A 21,954-nucleotide genomic window follows, 5' to 3' on the forward strand; every position below is an offset into this window, starting at 1 on the left:
GGCCAGCGGGGTGCGATTGGCTGCGCCGTCCGGGCCCGCGGCCGCCGGAGTGGGCGGGGCCTGTTCCCCCTGTTTCCCAGCGCTGCCTCGCGCGGGGCCCGGCCAGGCCGCGCGGCGGGCGGGATGGCGGTGGCGGTGCGCGCGCTGCAGGAGCAGCTGGAGAAAGCCAAGGAAAGCCTCAAGCACGTGGACGAGAATATCCGCAAGCTCACGGGCCGGGACCCCAACGATGTGAGGTGAGGCGGGGAGCGCCCGGCGCGCCGCTGTCCCGCGAAGGGAGGGCCGGGCGGCGGGGGGGGCCGCGTCGGGCCTGCAGGGCGGGCGGCGCGGAGCTGGCCGCGGGTCCCCGCCTTCCCCTGCGGGCCGTGCCCGCTCCGCCGGTGCGGCGATGGGGGAGCTCTGCCCCGCGGGGATGGCGCACGGCCGCGGAGCGCAGGACGGAGCGGCCGCGGGCCCGTTGGGCCGGGCGGGCAGCAGCGCCCCGGGGCCGGGCGGGCACCGCTAACAGCGCTTACCGTCTCTTCCAGGCCCCCTCAAAACAGGCTGTTAGCCCTCGCAGGCCCCGGTGGAGGTAGAGGGCGTGGGAGCTTATTGCTAAGGTAAGGAGGCGCAGAACGGACGGTGGAGTTCCATCCATCCTTTCCCTGGCAGCGGTTCGTGCCATTGCGCTGTGTCGTGTGTTCCTCGTTTGCCTCCGCTGCTCGCTGCGGTACTGTTTGAATGAGCGCTAGAGCTGCCCTACAGGGCTTTGGGGGTTAAGTTTAAAGCGCCTTTAAATTTTGAGTTGCGTCTAGTCTAAATGGGTGGTTTTCCCCGACCTTCTCAGCTGTTAGGCTGAAAAATTAGGGGAAACGTCAAAATGAGGGGAGGTATTGTGTGGTGGCTGGGACCTTGTCTTTAAAATCGTTCAAGATCAGTCTCTTGCTGATTTAAAAACTGTTGGGTCTTCTAGGAGGGATTTTAAAACACATATGGATAAAACCACGTCCTGAAAATTACTGCAGATAAGATTATTTGAACACAATGGGATGCTTGTTTCAGTGTAGCTACTCAGTTCAGTAAATGCAGAAATTCAAGGTGAAATTAGATGGTTCACGAGCAATGTGTTTGAACATTTCACTGCAGTACTAACAGTAAATGGTGATAGAGCTGAGTAAAATTTATGTTTTATCATGACTGTAAAGCAAAATTATAGTTCAATTGTGCGGGCTTGAAGTGGTCTAGGGATTAACCTGACTTGTTCTAAGACCACAAGTGTTTTCTTTTTAGGCGTGGATTCTCGGATAGTGGAGGAGGACCCCCAGCCAAACAGAGGGATCTTGAAGGTGCATCCAGTAGGTGAGTGCAAAAACTAATGCAGCCAACTTGCTTTTCTGAATGAGAATTTGTAACAGTAAACCAAAAACTGGTAATAACTGGGGACTTTCACTGTCTTCTTTGGAGATTACTTATTGAAGACTTGTTGGGAATAATTTGGGTGACAGCAAATCACTTGGTGAAACCTTTTTCATACCTTGGAGCAACATAAAGATGGTAGCAATGATATGAAGATACAGCAATACAAAGATATTTGTATTTTTTTGTTTTATTTGGTGTGCAGTCTGCTATATTACATTCTTCTTAGTTATAACATTTGTTTGCAGTGAACACAAATGGAATTATGACAGACCTGTTCAATAAATTGAATACAGGCAATGTGACAATGGACTTGGGTTTTGAGCTTTCACATCTGGTTGCATATCCATCAGATGTGACTGATAATAGCGAGCTTAAGTGCTGTGGGCACTTAGTGTGCAGTGCTAGTTCTTGACCAAAGCAAAGCTTCCTTTGGAATTTTTGAATTAGCAGAAAATGAAGCTGAGAAGCAGGACAGTGCTGTGCCACAAAGCTGAGAAAAACTTCAACTTTAATTATTTATTTTAGGATTTATTTTATTTAAATTATTTATTTTAAGTTGTTCTTTGTTCAAGCCTTAGTTCATCCATGTCTCAAGTGGTAAGCCCTCTGCTTCTCTCGCAAAGGTATTTGGTAGGTAACTTGAACAGCATTTCCTGTTTAAGAAATTATACCAACCTTTCCATGTCAATGCATTTAAATCTGTTTAGTGATCCCTTTATACCAGTAGCCATTTTAGAGGTTTCTGGAAAAGCACAAACATTTAAAGGAATAAATTCCAAATGTATTTTTAAAAGTCAAGTATGGTATTTGCAGATTCTTCTGTTTTCATGACTCTGCAAGTTGTATTAAAATTTAAACTGTTCTGACTCATTGATTTTCACCAACAGTAGATCCTGTCTGTAAAATGTTACTTGCTGGTTGTTGGAACGGTGAGGAGATTTTCACCGAGGTGTTGGTTCTTCTGACTAGTCATGCTTGTACTTTTCTCGGGCTGGAAAAGTTTCTCTCCAAAGTAAATGTTCTGTAATGACCACTGGCTTTCTTCCTCAGGCTGGGGGGAGAACGTCGGACAAGAAGAGAATCACGCCAAGAAAGCGACGCAGAGGATGATGATATCAAAAAGGTAACATACAATAAGTGGAGCTGTGCAGGAAGACCTCCCTGCAACACGATGAACAAAGTTGTTTGTTTTTCTTTCTTGTAGCCAGCGTTGCCATCTTCTGTTGTTGCTACCTCCAAAGAGCGAACGCGTCGAGACCTTATACAAGATCAAAATATGGATGAGAAAGGAAAACAAAGGTATGCAGAAATGTCTTTTACACTAACACGATACTTCTGAGTTATACCGTAGAAAGTAGCTTTAGATTTAAAAGATATTGCACGCAAGCTGTTGTGTATCAAAGATTACCTTGAAGAGTTACCATTATGGTATAAAATTTAATTTTAAAAGTATTCTCTTAAAATACTTCACAAGCAGCAACATGTGCATTGTTCACATAACTGACATGGATTCTGCTTTTCAGGCCACCTACAGGAGCAGGTTTGCTAGTGCTGTTTTAATGTCGTTTGAGTAAGACAAATATCTGTAGCTTCATTGTTTGCTTAATGTCTTGGATTATTACAGCTGTCTTGGCTCATCATGAATTTTGTTGGTTGAAGTAGAGTTTTTGGGTATGGTTCCTCACTCCCTCTGCCTCTTTTTTTAATTGAAATAGTTCCATCATGTTTCTTTTCTCGTACTACTTTGATTTCTTGTTGTGTGTACAGTATTGCCTTCATTTCACCTGCTGCTTTTTAGATTGCTTCTATGAATATCTCCTTTTTCGTATATTTTATTTTTCTTAGGGCTGTTAAAATTCTAACTGAAATGCAGCTCTATTTGTAACAGGTATTGGAAAATTTGCGGCTTTGTTTGACCTCTTGGACTCCGTCTACTTCAGACTGGAAGTCACCTGATGCAGTAATAGTTATACCCCAAATAAACAGAAGAATTAGAACTGGAATAAGGAACTATAGAAATCTTCTCTAATAAGTCCCCACAGATCAACTGGCACAGAAAACTGGCACTTTGCTTGCTTCTTTTAGTTGTAACCCCACTTGAAGTCTTCCATTACTAGGTTCTAATTGCTTCCATCAAAGGGAGACTTCCAAAATCCTTACTGAACTTCCTAGAGCTTCAGGCACTAAAAGCTTGTTCCCTCAGAATTGTAGTTTTACTGCTTTTCAGTTCAGTAGTCTGTAGGGAGATGAGAAAACCGGTATATGTCTCTATAAATTGTGGTGGAAGGAGGTTCTTTAGGAGGACAACATCCCCTGCACTCCTGATTTTGCTCAGTGTCTTCTGGGATGTCATTCATCTACTAATGCAGTTTCAGTGATCTCTGGCTTTCAGTTTTTATCTGTTCCTGTTTCTATTATTTAATATACTTTTACCTTTCCCTGTGAGGTTTGTGCCACTGTAATACAGTGGTAATTAGGGAAGACAGTAGCATTTCCTTTCTCACTTTATCAGGTTCAAGGCAAATAAGAAAGTGTGCATCAGGTTTTAAAGACTTAGTTTGGGATTGAATGAAAATAAATTGAAGGTGAAAGTCAAGAGAAACTAGTTCTTGCTCAGAAGAAGGGAATTTGTTGAAGAATTTTACTTATTTTTGTCAAAACAACACCTAATCAGATGAGAGCAGTTCTGTTTTCATCCCACAGTGCAGTGTCTCGTTGTTGTGCAGCTCTGATAGATAAGCTTTCACTCCCTGTGGCTCCATTTCTCCTTAATAGTCTAAGCAAATTGTGGAGATGGGAGTGTATGCTTTTTAGAAAACCCAGTTTGCTCCCTCATTGATAGCTCACCCTGTATTTGCTTGACTTTTTTCTTCAGTACTCTCTGCTTTAAGACTTTCTAAAATATTTTCTTAGTATTATTATTTCTAGATGAAAAATTTGCAGGCTTCCTTCCAGTTTTGCCAGTGCCAGCTGTTCTGTGTTATGCATAAGAGCTGTGTCTTACTCATAAGCAAAATGATATGTCACTGTAAATTATATCCTGGACTGTTGGCACAGTCAGTATGTCTTCTATTGCTAATGGCCTTGGGTACTACTGGGCCTTTAAAAATAAGTATCCTTGAGGTGGAAAGTTTCTCTGATTATTTATACAAATAAAAATCTTAGTACTGGAACTGAATCTCAAATTTCTTTTTGTTGTGGGTTTGTTTTTTTTCAGGAATCGACGTATATTTGGCTTGTTGATGGGCACTCTTCAAAAATTTAAACAGGAGTCCACAGTTGCTATTGCTACTGAGAGGGTACTTACTTTAAATTCTATCAGATTGTAAATAATAAAGCAAAATTGTTTGGTTAAGGTATTTCAAGTAAGAATTAAAGTTCCCTTCGTGTAGGTTGCAGGTGCAGCAAATCGGTGAGGGTGCATGTAGGTTTTTGTTTGTCTCAATTCAGGGGAATGAGGGTGGGAGGCAGGAAAGTTGTTCTTACTATGACTTTGTGACCCTGTTTCTGACCTTTGTGGAAACAAAAAGGCAGTGTTAAATGGAATTTATTCAGGTAACTATTTAAGAGGTCATAGGCTATTTCTGGAAATAATAGTGATGCAGTATTAATGAAGCAGTGTCTACCCTGGTGTGTTCCAGATGTTTAAATTATAACCAAGTATACAGAAATCCATGCTGGGTTATGCTATCTGTCTAAAAATGTATTTTCTGTTCCAGTACAGATAACCAGAATTTCTGAATTTAATAAATAAATGTGTGATTGTACTGAAGCAAAGGCTTTGCATAGCTTAGTGATTACTTCAAAAAACTTTGTATATGGGATGGTGGTAACTTTATTCCCTTTTAATTTGTGAAGGCTATGGTATTTGTTTACTGTTGCACTAAAGGAGTTATTCAGTTTACACTAATAACCTTTAGATTAAAAACAGTGTTTTAAAGTTTGAATTTCAGCAGTCCAGTTGAAGCAGATAGAAAAATTTAAACTTTAAACATTTTCTGTATAGTGTCAGCAGAGCTGACTCACAGTGCTGGTATTGATTACTTTCAGATGCAGTGTTTGGGTGGTTTACCTAACTTGTCATGGGGCACATAAGACCAAAGTTCACTTTTGCCTGCTTGCATTAGAACAAAAAGCTGTTTATCAGGATGGTCTAGAAACATGGAGTCCCTGTCTAATTTACAGCAGTATGTGTGTGCACAAAGAGACTTCTGAGGAGTTACTGCTCCTCACAAAATTTTTCTGAGAATCCCTATGGAGATCTTTTTCTGTTCATACATATACACCTGCTATAAGTCCAAGTCGAGGCCTGAGGAGTTTTACAACACAGCTATTTTGTTGTCCAAGAAGTAAATTCTATTTTTTTACTGACGATTATTGTACAGTCTGAGCATGTGGCAGTCTAGGGGGTACAAACAGCATTCCTGGATAGTAGTAATATATATCATTAGTAATTAATATACTGGAAGTGTTCACAAACTAATTTTTGTTGGTCACAAACACCAGTCTGCAGTCCTTCATTTGTTTCTGGAGGAGTTAAGTTCTTTCTCTCCCAAGTGGGAAATTTACCTGATTTCTTTGATACCTCAAATTCCTTTTATTTTTCTGCCACTGGGGAAAAAAACCCAACTTATTGAAGCTTATATTGAAAATATAAGTCCAAACTGAGGGATAGTAAAGCACACAGAAATTCACAAGGCCCCCAAACTATATAGTTAAACCAACAAAAAATTAGGTGCCAGCAAGCAGTGACACTCATATCTTCCATTAGCTGTAGTTTAGGAGGTATTTCCTAATGTGTTTTTAGGAATGCCTTTAATGCTGTAAATAATTGAAAATTTTTAAGTGGATCAAACTAGAACACTTCCTCTTGATGTAGAAAAAAAAAAGATTGTATTTCATTTATTTTAGCAAAAAAGACGACAAGAAATTGAACAGAAACTTGAAGTTCAGGCAGAGGAAGAGAGAAAGCAAGTTGAAAATGAGAGGCGAGAACTGTTTGAAGAAAGACGTGCTAAACAGACAGAGCTGCGGTTATTGGAGCAAAAGGTTGAGCTTGCTCAGTTGGTGAGTTTTTGTTTTGTTCTTGATTTTTCTCTTCTTTAAACTATTCTTGTGTATCTCAGAGTTGTTTTCTTTGATTTCTCAGCAAGAAGAATGGAATGAACATAATGCTAAAATAATCAAATACATAAGAACAAAGACAAAACCTCATTTATTCTACATACCTGGCAGAATGTGTCCTGCTACACAGAAGCTGATGGACGAGTCACAGAAAAAGATGAATGGTAAGTGGTCTTTGTGATACAAAGGTCCTTGTTCTTGCCTCCCTTTGCTTGCCATACAAATTTATTTTAAGTCCCTGCTTAAATACATGAGTTTCCTGCTTAGGAGAAGCTATATTCTTACATGAGTGTTCATCATAAGTGGAAATTACTCTTTCAGTGACTTATTTTTATATTGAATGGGATTTGATTCTCTTAGAAGAAGTCAAAATATGCGTATGGATAATTTCAGAGGTATGTGTTTAAACCAGTCCTTTATATTAACTTTAGTACCCAGATGTATCCAAGTGCAGCAACTTCATTTTTGAAAAGGCAGATTCTGTGAAGACGCAAGGAACTGCAGGTGTTCACAAAGCATTTGAGAAGTATTTCTTAGGCATACCATTAGAAATTTATGATGATTTTTTTTTACCTCAATGTGTGTTCATTTCTGTTTCACAGGATGACTATATTTCTCTTTTGGAGAACAATTTAAAATGCTCCGATTGATGGTAGTCTTACTGTTCTTTTTTTATTAAACTAAGAATGTATTGGTTTGTTTTTTCTTAGGCGATTTTCTTTATTATGTGGGATTGGGAGTACGAGAAGATAGCTCACCTGTCTGGATAGCCTACAGTAATTCGGCTTTCTTAATACCTAGCTAGCTTTTTGCTTTTTTTGACTGTCTTTTGTTTCCCTTAGGAAGTATAACCTTAATAGGTAAATACTGGGAAATTAAGGTATTCTTTTGATATACTATTGGTTGGTTTGATTTTAATGAAGTCAAAAAGTTTGTTAGCTTAGATTTAGGGCTTTACTGTTTGAATACTCAGCTGAGCTTACTCTCCCCTTTGCTTTGTTTTCTTAAGGTAACTAGCAGTCTTTTTTACTATGCATGAATGGCTTGCTACATCAGAAAGGACAAGGTTGCAGTATTTACAAGTTGAACAATTTGATAACTTACTAGCTCATAGTTAAAGGGTAAGTAGACTTCAATGTCCATAGATTATCTTAACTATTATTTATGCATTTATTCCCTAGCGCTCTTTGAAAGCAGGAGAAATGAATTTGCAGAGCAGATTAACAAAATGGAGGCCAGACCCAGAAGACAATCTGTGAAGGAAAAAGAACATCAGGAGGTGCAGAATGAAGAAAAGAAGGAAGAACAGAACAAGGAGCAGGAAGAGGGTAAGGTGGCTCAGCAGGTGGAAGAGATGGAGACAGGTAATCAGCACAATGATGTAGAAATGGAGGAGGTAGGGGAGGAAAAGGGAAAAACAGGTTCAGGTTCAGGGCATAGCGATGCAGAAAAAGAACAGGAGGAGGATGAGCAGAAACATGATGTAGAGATGAAAGTAGAAGAGCCTACTGAGGTGAGGGAGAATGACAAGCAACAGGATGGTCAGCATGAGGAGGTCACAGTTGTAAAAGAGGAAGGTGAAAACATTCAGCCTGTGGATAATGAGCAGGACATGGCTGAAATGAATGAGGCAGATAGTGTAGAACCTGTAGAAAATGAAAATGGCAAAGAAATAGAACCAGAAACAGAGTGTGATGCTCAGCCAGAAAAAGTGTGTAATGTTCCTTCTCCCAAGAAGGAGAAAGGTATCAAAACAGAAAATAATGCTGAACTGGAAGAAACACAGGAGAAAACACCTGAAGCTCAGACAGAATCTGTGGCTGAGGCTCTATCTCAGCCACAGTCTGTGCCACTAGCACAATCACCTCAGTTGTCTCAGTCCACTCAGGATACAGAGCCCCAGACAGACAAGGATGAAAATGCTGTGGTGTCTGTAAAGGTGGTTGAAGCCCAGGCAGAGCAGAATCAGACACCGAGTGCAGAAAGTAAGAGTAAGACTAGAAGTAGAAGCAGGGGTAGGGCAGGGAACAAAACTGGTCATGCCCGTAGCAGCAGCAGTAGTAGCAGTAGCACTTCAAGCAGTACTACCAGTGCAAGTAGCTCCAGTACTGGCAGCAGTTCCAGTCGGAGCAGTTCCACCAGCAGCAGCACTACAAGTGGGAGTACGAGCAGGGACAGTAGCAGCAGTAGCTCTAGCAGCAGTGAGAGCAGAAGTCGAAGCCGAGGCAGAGGGCATAACAGAGATAGAAAACGCAGAAGGAGCACAGACAGGAAGCGAAGGGATGCTTCGGGAGTAGATAGAAGTCACAAGTCCTCAAAAGGTGGTAGTAGAGATACTAAAAGCTCAAAGGATAAAAGTTCAAGGTCTGACAGAAAGAGATCTATATCAGAAAGCAGTCGGTCAGGCAAGAGAACTTCACGGAGTGAAAGAGACCGTAAATCAGACAGGAAAGACAAAAGGCGTTAACAGAAGAGACCAAGCTTCCTTAGCCTAATCTTTGCAGCGGAAGATTATTTTGAGTGAAAGGATTCCTTGTAAGGAGGAAGAAAAGGCTGCCTTAAGAATTGCATGCTGTAAAAAATCTTTTGGAAAAAATGCAGACTGTTTACCAGGCATTCTTGTACTTTTTACATAATTTTGTAAAAGGTTACTTACCAAAATTATGTGAAGTTCCTGAAAATGTAAAAATAAAAGATTAACACTCCTTTGCATCTTTTTTTTTAAATATCCTGTACTCATTAAGATCCTCTGTATATTTTAATAGGTAAACCTTTAAAGTAGATGTGATCATTTCTTCTGTATCATACACTTTTTTTTTTGTAGAAATAAATGTGCATTTTAAATAAATGGTTTGAGATGTCCTGTTGACAATTAAATTCCCCTTTTTAGATTATATGTAGGAAGGCAGCATTGCAGGAAATATAAAATTTTGCTTTTCCCCTCTATTCCTTGCAAGAATGAGAATTTTAAGACCTAGTAAAGCAAATAATCTCTCCAGTGCTGGATAGGAAGGCAAAATAATTGATTTGAATCTACTTTCTGTTTTCTTCTGTAATTGCAAGCTCTTAGTCAATTCTATCTTCCTGTTTTATAAAAATTTCCTATCCATAGGCAAGCAGTAATTAAATGGGAATGTTAACACTGGCCAAGGTAGCTTAAGTCAGTCTGGAAAACCACTCTTACCTGCTTTCTGCAGGTGCTTTGGTAGTATTTGCATCTTTGTTGTAGATACAGATAATCTCTTCAATGATGATCCTCCTTTTGGTGGCCAGTGGAAGAAAGACTTCAGCTTGCTTCTCAACCAGGATTCTTTTTGTTTTAGTTGCAGACTAATCTTTGATCCCTTCATACCACTAGGAATAATTACATTGCAGTGTTGGAGTTACCTGGGACTACCTAATACTAATGTTGTGTGCGTGCAAGAATGCTTTCTGAATGTATTTAATAAACCTAAGGTGGTATAGTGTTATCTATGAAGGTGAATACTGTTTTTATATAATTTTGTATGGAAAACAATAACATCTGTTGCTTTGTTCTGTACATGTGCAAATAAATGTGGCTTTGTAGACTACTTACTCTCTCATTGCCTATGATCTTTTCTATTAACAGGTGTATTACCCTAGGCTTTCTACATTAAAATATGAATTGTAATTGCAGTTGGCTGTACCTTACAAGCTCTGTATCCAAAGTTATTCTTAAGGCTTTTAATTGTCTATTAACTGACTATGAAACTGTAGTGCTCTAATCTGTGCTGTCTTGACAGGAAGAGAATTATGTTATCTGATACGCCAAATCACAGACCAGGAAATCCAAGAAAGATTTCAGTATGGAAGGACACATAAGCTTGGTTTAGTGTATGAAATGCCACATAAGTTGCCAGGTTCTAGCTTGGAGTGTTTCAGTTTTCATCTGAACTCAACACTAGTGTCAGATTTATGTGTTCTGAAATGCTCAATGTCATGACTTCAAGAAATGTGTCTAGTAAGGGATGGAGTGCAGCACAAATAGGCAGTGGGAAAACACAGGCTTCCCCTTTCTCAAGGAGTTCAGATTCTTCAGTCAATTTGCTACTTCAATATCCTATCTGCCTCTGTCTCTCTACAACAGTATAATTTTTATTCTTGTCAGTGTTTTCCAACAATGTTTCCTTCCCTTCAGGGAATCTTGTGGTTTAATGTGGTGTCTTTTTGAAGGACAACAATAAGTTCAAATGCCTTACTGAAGATGTTAAACAATGTTCTACCAAAAAAAAAACTTTAATCTGAGTAACTGAGTAAATGTTACTGGTCTACATGTTTTGACTAATTTCAGGTTTCAGATTGCCTTTGGAAGCCATTGTAGTTTTTTCAATTAATTACACTTTTTTTTGTAATGTTGAATAATTTTAATGTTTCTTATTTTGAGCTTGTGTGATTCACTGCTGTAGTGCATTTACAGGTTTAAATGGCTGGTACTGGAGTCAGTGGGCAAATCTTCTGACCTCTGTTTCAGAGCAACACATTAACAGGGTTTATGAAAACAATAGGATGGTGGGTCTGGTTGTTGAAGGAAGGATTGGATTGATTACATTGTTTCAGGTGTTATTCCCAGCTGCAATGTATTTTTCACAGTGAAAATACAGGAGCTTTGTTGCTGCATACAAAGGTGATGATGTAATTGATAATTTAATGTTGGTAAGAAGAAACTACCATTGTTAAGCAGGGCCATTAATTGTTAGCATTCCTAGATCTAAGCAGCTCAGTGTAACGTGAACATCAGTGTGTGATAACTTTGAAGTTTTCTAAAAGCTAAATATTCCAATCAATATTCCACTACAGAAATAGTGTAAGATGGTAATGTACTATTAGCACCATAAAGCAGTAGTGTGTCTAGTAATTGTTACATTTTCCTTCAAGGTCTCCTCCTCTTATCCTAAAACAATATCAGAGCTGTGGATAGGAATGAGACCACGAAAATAGCTGACAACTTCAAGATGCAATTTGATGGAACAGTTTGTATTTTCTATGTATTCAGTGCAGATAGCATAGAGGTAGGAAATGTTCAAAACATTTTCTTATCCCTTCCCCAAAATGGTGAGTGGAGATCAAAGGAAAAATGGCTTGTTTGCTTTTCACTCAAGTCAAGTGGACAAAGGATCAATAGTTTTTTCCCCTTTTCTAAGAATGAAGTAGAGATGCTTTATGTGAGCAGGGCATATACCATATATGCTCTATGCCTGTCTCTTGAAGTGCTCCCAACACATGGTCCCTTCTAGCTTTCAGTATAGTTTAAGAAGGTAGTTGGTTTGGTTGTTTAGAATCTCTGTACCATGCACAAACTCTGTACCATTACTTGCTGGTTTTTTCTTCAGTCCTGATGCACAGATAAGCTGGAATTCTCCAAGAATGTTTTTCCACAATGCTCCACTTGGAGTGCTTGTCAGAGCAGATGTTACACAGATTGTTCATTGAATATAAGCTGAAACATGACTTTGGGTAAAGGCCATACTTCTTCAAATTCCTGTTCTTCAGGATGATGCCTTTGTGCTTGGAACAGCTTCTTAATATTTTATTCAAAGGAAACCTGAACATAATTTTTCTGCAGACAGTAGGTATTAGAGAACTAAACAACCCCCTTCCAACAAAATTCATTTCAAAAACAGTAAATTTACAAATAGATTTCTGGAACATCTTTGATTCTCAGGAAAGTAATGGTCTTCTGATTAGGCCCCAGGTATAAGATTCAGGTTTACCTGCTGATTTTATAGCAATTACTGTGGTACGACAGCGTAAACATACTCATTTAATGTGTGTCAAAGATCTTCAAAATGAGTTGCTTGGTCAAATAATTTCTGTGAGTACATGTATTTATGATGGGATCAAATGCTGCAGCGGTGGTGCATTAGTAACATACAGAGATCTGTGTTATGGAGGATGCTCAGCCTTGGGTTTTTTTTCCTCCTGGCTCAGGCAGTTTTTATTATGTGACAGTATTCTATTATATGGCAAAATGTGAGGTGTTCAAAGCTTGGAAATGTGTTCTCAAGATTCAAAGTAATAAAAGTCACAACTTCCATTATTTTTTTGAAATGCAGTTTGTCATGTTTGTAACTCTCTTTGTATTAGAGAAGCAACGGTGGCTTTTTCTTACTACTTGTTATTCTGGTTGAAAAAGTTGGTTTAGGTCTGGGTGAGGAATGACTGTTATCTGCTTAGATTTGTCTAACTGGAAGAGTGCATTAGTGTTACTTCCTCTTACTTATTTCTTAAAAGGTACTTGTTTAAAGAAACAAAATTTTGCTGACATGACAATTTATTAAATGTAAAAGTCAATCTGTATTTTCATTCAAATATCCGAAGTCAAGAGAACTATATTGTTACAAGTGCTTTACCCATGGACTATAATCTTCCACATATTGTGCAATATTCTATATTGTGAAACTCTGCATTCTGTGTGGAACCCTTTGATGCTACCAAAACAGTATAGCCAAAGCTGTATATTCTGTTCATAGTATGAAATAGATATTAGGATAACTTCTACCAACTTCTGATATGCTTTGATCTTTATTATCAATGCAGATACTGAATAGTCTAGGAAATGTAACATCCTCACTTCTACAAAGCCATGTCTTAAAGAGCCATCCAGTATGCCATACTACTCAGATTATCTATTTCAATTACTCCATCAATTCTGATCCTTATTTGAATTCTAGTATGCTTTAAGAGATGTCTGCCTTTCTACTTCAGTAGTTACAGTTACTAAGGTGTCACTGCAAATAAAAATAGTTACATTCTAATGAAAGTTACTGGAAATAGATCTTTTTCATTATTGTTGTTTGTCTGTGCATGTGCAATAGTACTCACATTCATTGCTTCAGTTGTCCAGAACAGAAATAAACTGAAGTCTCGCTCAATCTGCTATAAAGCTTTCAACTTTGTCCTTTGGAATCTAGCTATAATAAACTCCATGAATCTTTGACTTCAGTTCAAAGGTGATTAGAAGTCATGCTCGATAGCCTATGCTATGTATAGGATTTGCACCCAAAGGATTTACTAGTGAAGTTACTAGAGGAACAAATAACATAGAACAGAGATCAGAGCAGGGTTTGTCAGCGCTTAAGCCTTGAAGAATGCTTGTGGACACTAAGCAACACAATGAGCAGTGCCCAGAATAACTTGAAAATTTCAAATGCAGTTTTAACTGAGTAGCTGAGATTTTTACCTCCATGTAAGCATTTGGACTGAGTTTGGCATCTATATTAAACTGAAGTCAGTGTCATTTTCAGAGGTATTTTCATGAATACAGTAATATTGTACAGACCTCATGGTGTGGGTCTGATTGTTCTCCCCCACAAACCTACTTAAGTACGTAAATTTAGATGTTAGAATACTTCACTTTTCCATTTTTAGGTGAATGGGCTCCATGCTGCCAGGCTTGAAAAGGGACTGTTAACATTTCTAGGCCCACTGTTGGGTTTTGTCCCATGTTCTATGGTTGGTGTGCAACACTATGAAAGACTTCTGATCAGTTTGATAAAAATGTCCTTTTTTTCCTTTTTTTTTCTTCTTTTTTAATTTGTACAACACTAAGCACATAGAAAGTCCTTCCAATATAAATTACTTGTATATTCTTTCTCACCAAACTGTTTTGTAGAGACTTGGGAATGAAAAAAAAGAGGCAGCATTAAGGTTAGGAGTGACAAGGGGTGCTGATCTGCAATGTATTCCTTGGTGCTCTGCAGTGGATTACCTAACAGCAGAGACAGCTGGTGTGACAGGTCATAGGATAGGCTGCCTGACTATCAGCTCATGTGGCAAAGGAAGGGGCCAAAGTGTTAGATTGCAAGTGGGGTTCATGTCGTTTCTGCGAAGTTTCGGTTTGCAGGCCACTGCTGGTTAAGGTGACCCTGGCTCACTTTGTGCCCTTTTTTGCTGGCTCTGTAGACACTCAGTGTCTGGCAGGTTTGAGTTGTGGAGCAGAAGGAAGCTATGCTGCAAGTAGGATACAGCTTAGGTTTGTGGAAAGAGAATACAGTGACCTCTGCATGAGTCACACTCAGGACTGAAGGAGGGGCAGGTTTCCTGGGAACCATAATGACTGCAAAGATCAGCTTGGGAAGTAATGCAGATTCTTGGGGTGCTATCAAGAAGACAGGGAGAAGAGGCTCCCTCATGCAGGACAGTGGGAAAGGAAAAGTGAAGTTTTTTTATAGGTTAATAAGATATTGTTTAGGTCACCAAAGAAATCTGGGATAATGATATGAAACCTTTGAAGCAAAGCCTGCTTCTGTGTGGCGACTTTTTTTTTTTTTTACAAGTAGTTGCATGTAAAAGATAATGAGTACAAAATTCAGGGGAGATTCTGATTAGACAGAAGAGGAAAATATTTCACAGTGAGAGCAATTGGCCACAGGAACAATCTCCCCATAAAGTGGTGGATACCCAAATGTTTTGACACGTCTAAGATTCATGTAGACCATCTTGTTTAGACCATGCTTTTACCAAGAAAAGTTGGACCAGATAAACCTTAAGGCCCCCTCCCAAAGTGGTATTCTGATTCTCTGCAGGGTTTCATTTACAGCAAAACTTCATGCCTGTGTAACTATTGTAGATCTCCCTGCATAATTACTACTTTAAAGTATAACAAATTTGAGAAAAAATATTTATAACTACATATTGGATAATAGGTTGCTAAGAAACAGGGTATTCTTTAAAAAGCAGGGCATGTCATTCGCTTGGCTTTGCTGTATTGCTCTGTGATATATGATGCAGAGATAGCATATGGATTTTTCTACTTGTCTTACAAGCCTGAAAACTGCCAGGCACCTTTAAGACTTTGGAGCCAAGTGAGCATTCCCCGTGCTAAAGGATGGACTGTACTTAGATGTAGTGTATGAGAAAGCTCCAAAAGAATATGTGGAAAACATTGCTGTTCCAAGTTCCCAATGACCAGCTATAAATTATCTAAAACATATCAGTGAACAGAAAAAAACCCAGTTTATTATAGAAACAAACAAACAAAAAAGCTAGAAGACTGTCAGTAGCTACTTAGTATTAATGCAAATCTATATAAGCATAAAATTGATAGTTCATCTAGTATTAAGGATATAGAGATTGACAGAAAATAATGACCCCTGCATTCCAGTTGGACATTAGAGATCAGAGGGTCTGAATGTGGCTGGGCTTGATTTATGATTATAATCAATTTGGCACTATAGGTCTGGTTGTGTTCAATAAGAACTTTCACAAGCCCAGATTCACAAATAGTGCCATTTACCAATCCAAAACTACACGTCAAACTGTGCTCAGTAAGAACCTTCACTATCCCGGATTAACACATAGCACACAGAGTGAACAACAGAAACACAGACTTGGAATTGCTGTTGATAAACAGCACTAGATGTGACAGAGCTCTAACAATAACAATAATATTGTGTTAGCCTGGCTAATAACAATAATCCTATGCAGAAGCTTACCAGCAGGCATCTCGGCTTGTGAAGAGAGGAGAGTAACCCACCAACTGGCTCCAAGATCTTTTTGGGTCTTTCACTAAGTACATGAAAATTCTATCCAGCTTACATACAGCCCCATATTATTCTCCTCCTCCTTCTTTACATGTAGCATAATCTAGGTGGAGGATTGAGTAGAACAGTCATGTACATGGTAGCGTGTACTTCAATAATCTCATTAGCACATCCAGGGTGTGTGCTTTAATATTTAAATATTTAAACCCTTACTGAGGCAGAAGTTACTTTTTTGGCCATGGTGTCCTTCAAAGCTCCAATCAGATAATTTTGTTCTTTTCTGTTCAGCTCTTCAGAGCCAAAACAGGACCCTCCTATCTCCAGAGGGCCTCCTCCTGCCCACTCATCCTTTCTTGACGTCAGCTATGCAGAAATCCATCTGCAAAGATAAAGCAGAAGGAATGTGGTGTAGGCTGTAGATAGTAGGCTGTCTTAGACCTTGCCAGGCTTCTTGGTCATCACACTACACCATCTTAAAATCAGATGAAAGTGGTATATTAAAAATACATTCATAATCCAGAAATAATTCTAATACAACAGCTGTTGAATTTCCCCCGGCACAATCTTGTACAAACTCAGGACAGAAGAATCTATCTGATAGAGGCTAAATTTTGATTTGACCAGAATTACTTTCTTTGTATTCAAAACATCAGCCTAGCTATCAGAACATAGTTAATTATTAATGCATGTGTATAATCAGGACACCTGACTCTGCAGATTGTTAGCAGGTTAGTAAAGTGTACTTCTGTTTAAGCAGATCAGAGAAGGAAAACAGGATTGAAAGTTTACTTGCAATGTTTTGTTAGGCTGAGAAAAATGTAGAATATTCTTGCTAACTGCACATCAATGCAGTTTCCACAGTTTCAGTACATTCTGGATTTAATCTAAAATGTCAAGGATCTTGAATCAGAGAATTCTGTTGTTAGTCATTTCATTTTCAGCAAGTGTGCAGAGTACAAAGGTGCTTTCAAAATGGAAGAAGTGTGGTGATCCGGAATGTGAGAGTAAGTAAAAATTTGTTTTTTTAAAGGGGAGTCTGTGGTGTATATGGAATTATTAGGAATCATAATGTCAAAAATAGCAATGAAACAGACTGAAATGAGTAGCCATAGCAAATGTTTGTGGTTAAGTTTAAGAGCAATAGGCTTAAAATTTTAAAACAAAAAGAGAAAAAAAAAGACTTGCTGGATTGTTGTGTAAGGTTATACAGATCAAAGTTCAGTAAAAATATTTTTGAATAGCTAGTTTTCCTCAGGTGTCCCCAAAACGGGCAGTATAAAACAGCTTTAAAGTATTTTTAACTCGTTCTTTACAGGTACAAAATAAAATGAACAAAATATAAATAAAATTTAAATGGTAGGTTATAAACTGAGAAAGAAGACCTTTTGTCATGTGTTTATAGTACATTCATAGCCCATTCTGCAGAACTCTTGAGGTTTTTTTCTACCGGCAAACTGGTTTGGGATTTCTTTTGTAATCTTTCTTACAAAACACTCTGTTAATATTTACTCTTTACTTATTTTTTTATTCTTTAACATAAAGTAAGTGCTGTAACTATTTATTGTGGTTCTCAAAGAGTAAATAACTCTGCAGGAGGCAGAGTCACTGAATCACAAGTGGACAAATAATGTCCTGTTTACTATCCACTGATTACCATTGTGAAACCTGTCATAATCATAGTTGAAGCTGTTTCTAACCTGTTTCCATTTGTTTAGCAGACTTAAGTGTTGTATTTTCAATGTGTATTCAATCTTCCATTTCCCCTGAAGTGGGAGAGACCTTAGATTTCCTCTGATGATGGATTTCTATTTTCTTGTGGAGCCATACCAACTTCAGTAGGTTTTGGATGTTCAGAGATGTCTCTCTTTGTAGAATAGCATGTGAAAGGGGCTCCAAACTCACCAGAGCACATCACTATTGAGTGGTTTCTGTGGGGAGACTGGAGTGAAGACAAAGAAAATTTAAAATAGTTCAAGCTGAATTGGAAACTTTGATTTTAACAACATGCTTAAGGTTTATATTCCTAAAATTTACACATTTTCATCATAAGATAAATGTATTCAAAAAAGAGAACAAAATCCCTAAAATAATTACTAGATCTAACTTAGAATTTCTGAAATATAAAATTATAAATATGCCTGGGAGATACTTTTTAGCTGTTTAGCCTAAATAAATGTTAATGTTAATTTAATTACTTTAGTAATCAAATTTGCTAATCCTGCATACATCCTTTCTATTTAAGCATTGAAACCTTGGCTAAACAAGCACTGAAAAATGTCCATATAGGTCAAGAGCTTTTCCCCTTGATGTCTGCAGTACGTGGGAAAGAAAACAAGACAAGGCTGCTTTTCGTGTTGGTCGATTTCCATGTGATGATAGAAATGGATTAGTATTGTAACAAAGCACATACATAAAAATGTTTGCTACTGCAATTCATCAGTATTTGATATATATCAGATTTCTGCAGTAAAATGACTTCATTCAAAATGGATGCTGTGTTTGTTTATTTCTTTCCACATGTTATTCCAGAGGCAATGAGCCGAGTGCAAGCCACTACCGACTACTTAGGGCCTGACTGCCGGTATCTTAACTTCAAAGCAGGGGAGGAGATCATCGTATACTCCAAACTTTCTAGGGAAAATGACAACTTGTGGACAGGAAGTGTAAGTACTTCAATCTGAAAGACTTTCCCCATAAATATTTTAGATACAGTAATAGCGTAACAGCTGCAGTCTGCTTGCTTCTAAGGATCTTTTGTCTCCTTTGGAATATTAACCAGTCATGGATGAATACAGTATTTGGGAGATGGGTCATTGTTACCATCTGTATACAGAAAGAGAAAACCAAACCCTGGCAAAGATCACTCATAGAGAAACAAAGTCAAGATCCAAATACAAGTTTTCTGTTTCCTTCATCTTATCATTTGGCTGTAATTATTTAATCTGGTTCCCTTGAAAACACTTAGATCTATTAGGTCAGGTTTCCTACCTACAGGTCTGTGGGTAAGACAGCTCAGTGCTTAAGGAAAGTTCCCAGAGAAGTTATCATGCATATTTAGTGACTTGGAACAAGTTTCAATGAAATTAGAACAGTCATTTAAGAAGGAACGGATGCGTTGATCCAAATCAAGTTGTACTGCTAGTAAAACCATGTAAGTGCTTCAAAACTACAAGACATTAGTACATTTTTTGGGTGTTTTTTTCCTGTAAATAATTTGTCACATCTATTCTTCAACAGTGAAATTCTGTCTTCCTTTTTTTTTTCATCCACGAGTATCTTTGCAGGTACCTCACTATTCCTTGCTTTCCAAGATGTGTCCCTCCATTAAAGGCTACATGCAATGGTTTGATGTAAAGACAGCAGTGGTTTTTCGGCCAGAGGGACTTGATTCTTCTGGGCCCTATCATTAACTTATTTTCTGTAGTGTTGCCATCTTCTTTGTAATTTTCTCTTGACCTGCAGCTAGTCTCATATCTGAATTTCATATCCTACTTTTCTTGTAACTTATTATGGGTCATTAGTTATTAAGGCATTACATTTTTCCCATTTGAGACAATGGGAAATTTGCAGCCAATTTTAGTAGGAGCTGGCTGTGACCATCAGTGCACACAGCACTGTCTTCAGCTGAAGCAGCTTTAAGGCTACTGCTTTGGTACTGCACAAACACATGTTCATAAAAATAATACAGAATATAATAGCATGGAGTAGTGTGCTTCCCTTTGCTCTCTGAAATGGCAAGGGGAACATTTCCATCAAGGAAAAATAAACCAATCTTTTGACAAAACAGAATTAAGGAGACAGGGAGCTGTTCTATAAGCTTATTGTTCATCCATACTTTTCCAGCACACGTGCAAGTCCCTAACATATATATCACTGAAGTTTAAGTGCTCTTATTAGTTTAACATTTTTTACAGAAAGGAAAGGATTTTGGATATTTCCCAAGAGATGCTGTGAAGGTTGAAGAAGTTTTAATTGGAGAAGAAGTTGAAGTGCTCACTAAGGTAAATCAACATCACTATATCTTCCAATGTAGTTTACAACAATTGAAAATCTAATATCCAGTTAGAAATTCAACTGTTGAATGGATATTTTATTTCAGATTATTCAAAACGTGTTTTTATAATTGTTCCATTTGCGTGTTTATTGTTCTCTAAAATAATTTGTATAGGTATAGATATATCTATATCTAGATGTAGAACCTTTAAGAATAATGTAACTAATTACAGTTCTTTGTGTAAAGTTATGACAGAAAGAACAACAATGTATTTTGCTGTAGAATTACACATTAGAACATTCTAAAAGTTAATATTATTCTTTTAGGAAACTGATTTCCTTTGTCTTCATGAAGATAAGTACAATTTTGAAAATGAAGATAATGCATTACATGATCACAACAAAGAAAGTGAATATTCATTGTCTGATGCAGAATCAAAGCTGCATGAAAACAAACTCTTAAAATACACAAGAGACCCCATACAAAATGAAGAAAGAAATGAATCAGTTTCTGAAAATGACTCAGAGGAATCTCGCATTCAGGAGTCTGTAAACAAAAAGTTGGTTAGAAAAGATGATACTGAAGAGCCACAAATGCAAAACAGTCTCCCAGTAGAACCTGTTCAAACTCAGTCTAGTTGGATTTCAGGATGGTTCAGCACAGAAAGTGAAAATGATGAAGAGCCCTTAAAAGTTGTAACTGAATCTTCAGAAGAAGATAATTATCATGGCAGAAAAACAGAGGTGGCAGCTGACAATTACAGCTTTACAGACTTACAGGAGTCAAACGATAAGGAGGAACAAGAACCCCCCACATCTGGTTGGTTTCAAGGTGGACTGACAAGCTTTCTGTATTTTGCTGAAAAGAATGAAGATGTTGATTTGGCATCAGAAAAAAATGATCCACAAAACCATGATGTGTCTGGTGTGCCTGAGCAGTCTAGTACTGAACAGGAAACAACAGTCACCGAGGTATTGCCAGAAGAAGAAAAGAGTGGAAGCCAAAAATCCAAATCAAATTGGTTTAATTTGGGTTTAAGTGATGTTCTTAATTTTGGCCATGCTGAGGAAGCTTCAATTGCTACAGAGGACCAGAGTAGCAGAGAAACAAGAGATCAAGCAAATAAGAATGAGGAAGAGCAGACTTTAGACCAGAAAGAATTACATATGGGCAAAGAATCAAAGGAAATAGTTAATGCGGTGACAGATGAAGAAGATGAGCATTATGCACAAGCAATAAAAGAGTCAAACAATAACAGGCCAAATCCTGGGGAGATACCAGCATGTGCTCATACTCCCAATGACACCAAAAACACCTCAAATAGCACAGAATCATCTTTTGATACACTAACACGTGATAAAGAAAAGCCAATTGAACTTTACAGTTCAGAAGAAGACTTGGTATCAGAAAGCCAACTGCTGAGAAATACTGAAGCTGAAAAGAAAAATCAGGAGTCAGAAAGCAGACGTGGCCAATCAGGTTGGTATACAAATATCTATAATAGTTTTATTAATTATAATATGTGCAAACATGATAATCAACAGGAACATGAATCAATTGCATCAAATGTCTCGTTCTCATGAGCCCCTCCAAACTGTGATCCCTCAGACATAAAAAATACAGGAGAAAAGCCTGAAATATCTGAAGAACAAAGCCATTGCTTCTCTTTTAGTCATTTTGAGGACATACTGAAGTTTCCGAGTTCAACAACCAAAGAAGGGCAAGTGCAGCATTGTGGGGAACTACCAGGAACTGCAAATAATCATCTGGGCAGCAAGAAGACTTCATGTGACAGTGAACTGAGTCTTAGTCTGAAAACATCCAAGAAAGACAAACTAGGCAAAGATTATGGTGCAAAAAAAAATTCAGCATCCAAAAGCCATTTCAAAATGGATAGTACTGTAAAAGATTAAATTCACAAATCAGAGAATAAAA

The 21,954-nt window shown here is 38.2% G+C and overlaps 2 protein-coding genes across 3 annotated transcripts in view; both read left to right on the forward strand.

Moving 5' to 3' along the window:
- Window positions 1-46: 46 nt before the first annotated feature.
- Window positions 47-10,094, forward strand: PNN (pinin, desmosome associated protein). Its single transcript, XM_038138438.1, has 9 exons — window positions 47-236; window positions 528-599; window positions 1,270-1,338; window positions 2,449-2,521; window positions 2,603-2,697; window positions 4,616-4,697; window positions 6,310-6,465; window positions 6,548-6,686; window positions 7,704-10,094. The coding sequence occupies exons 1-9, from the start codon at window positions 124-126 to the stop codon at window positions 8,987-8,989; spliced, it is 2,085 nt and encodes a 694-aa protein (XP_037994366.1). The 5' UTR covers window positions 47-123; the 3' UTR covers window positions 8,990-10,094.
- A 6,643-nt stretch (window positions 10,095-16,737) lies between these two features.
- The window catches only part of MIA2 (MIA SH3 domain ER export factor 2), a 33,554-nt gene continuing 28,337 nt past the window's right edge, over window positions 16,738-21,954 (forward strand). Inside the window, exons 1-4 of one of the 2 annotated variants that reach the window (XM_038137541.1) lie at window positions 16,738-17,029; window positions 18,555-18,688; window positions 19,940-20,026; window positions 20,346-21,498. In XM_038137541.1, coding sequence (XP_037993469.1) covers window positions 16,915-17,029; window positions 18,555-18,688; window positions 19,940-20,026; window positions 20,346-21,498 — 1,489 coding nt within the window. In that variant the 5' untranslated portion in view covers window positions 16,738-16,914. The remainder of the gene's footprint in view (window positions 17,030-18,554; window positions 18,689-19,939; window positions 20,027-20,345; window positions 21,499-21,954) is intronic. The other variant, XM_038137542.1, reaches the window with a different exon arrangement.

Source organism: Motacilla alba, chromosome 5 (assembly GCF_015832195.1).
Source record: "Motacilla alba alba isolate MOTALB_02 chromosome 5, Motacilla_alba_V1.0_pri, whole genome shotgun sequence".
Classification (NCBI taxonomy): domain Eukaryota; kingdom Metazoa; phylum Chordata; class Aves; order Passeriformes; family Motacillidae; genus Motacilla; species Motacilla alba.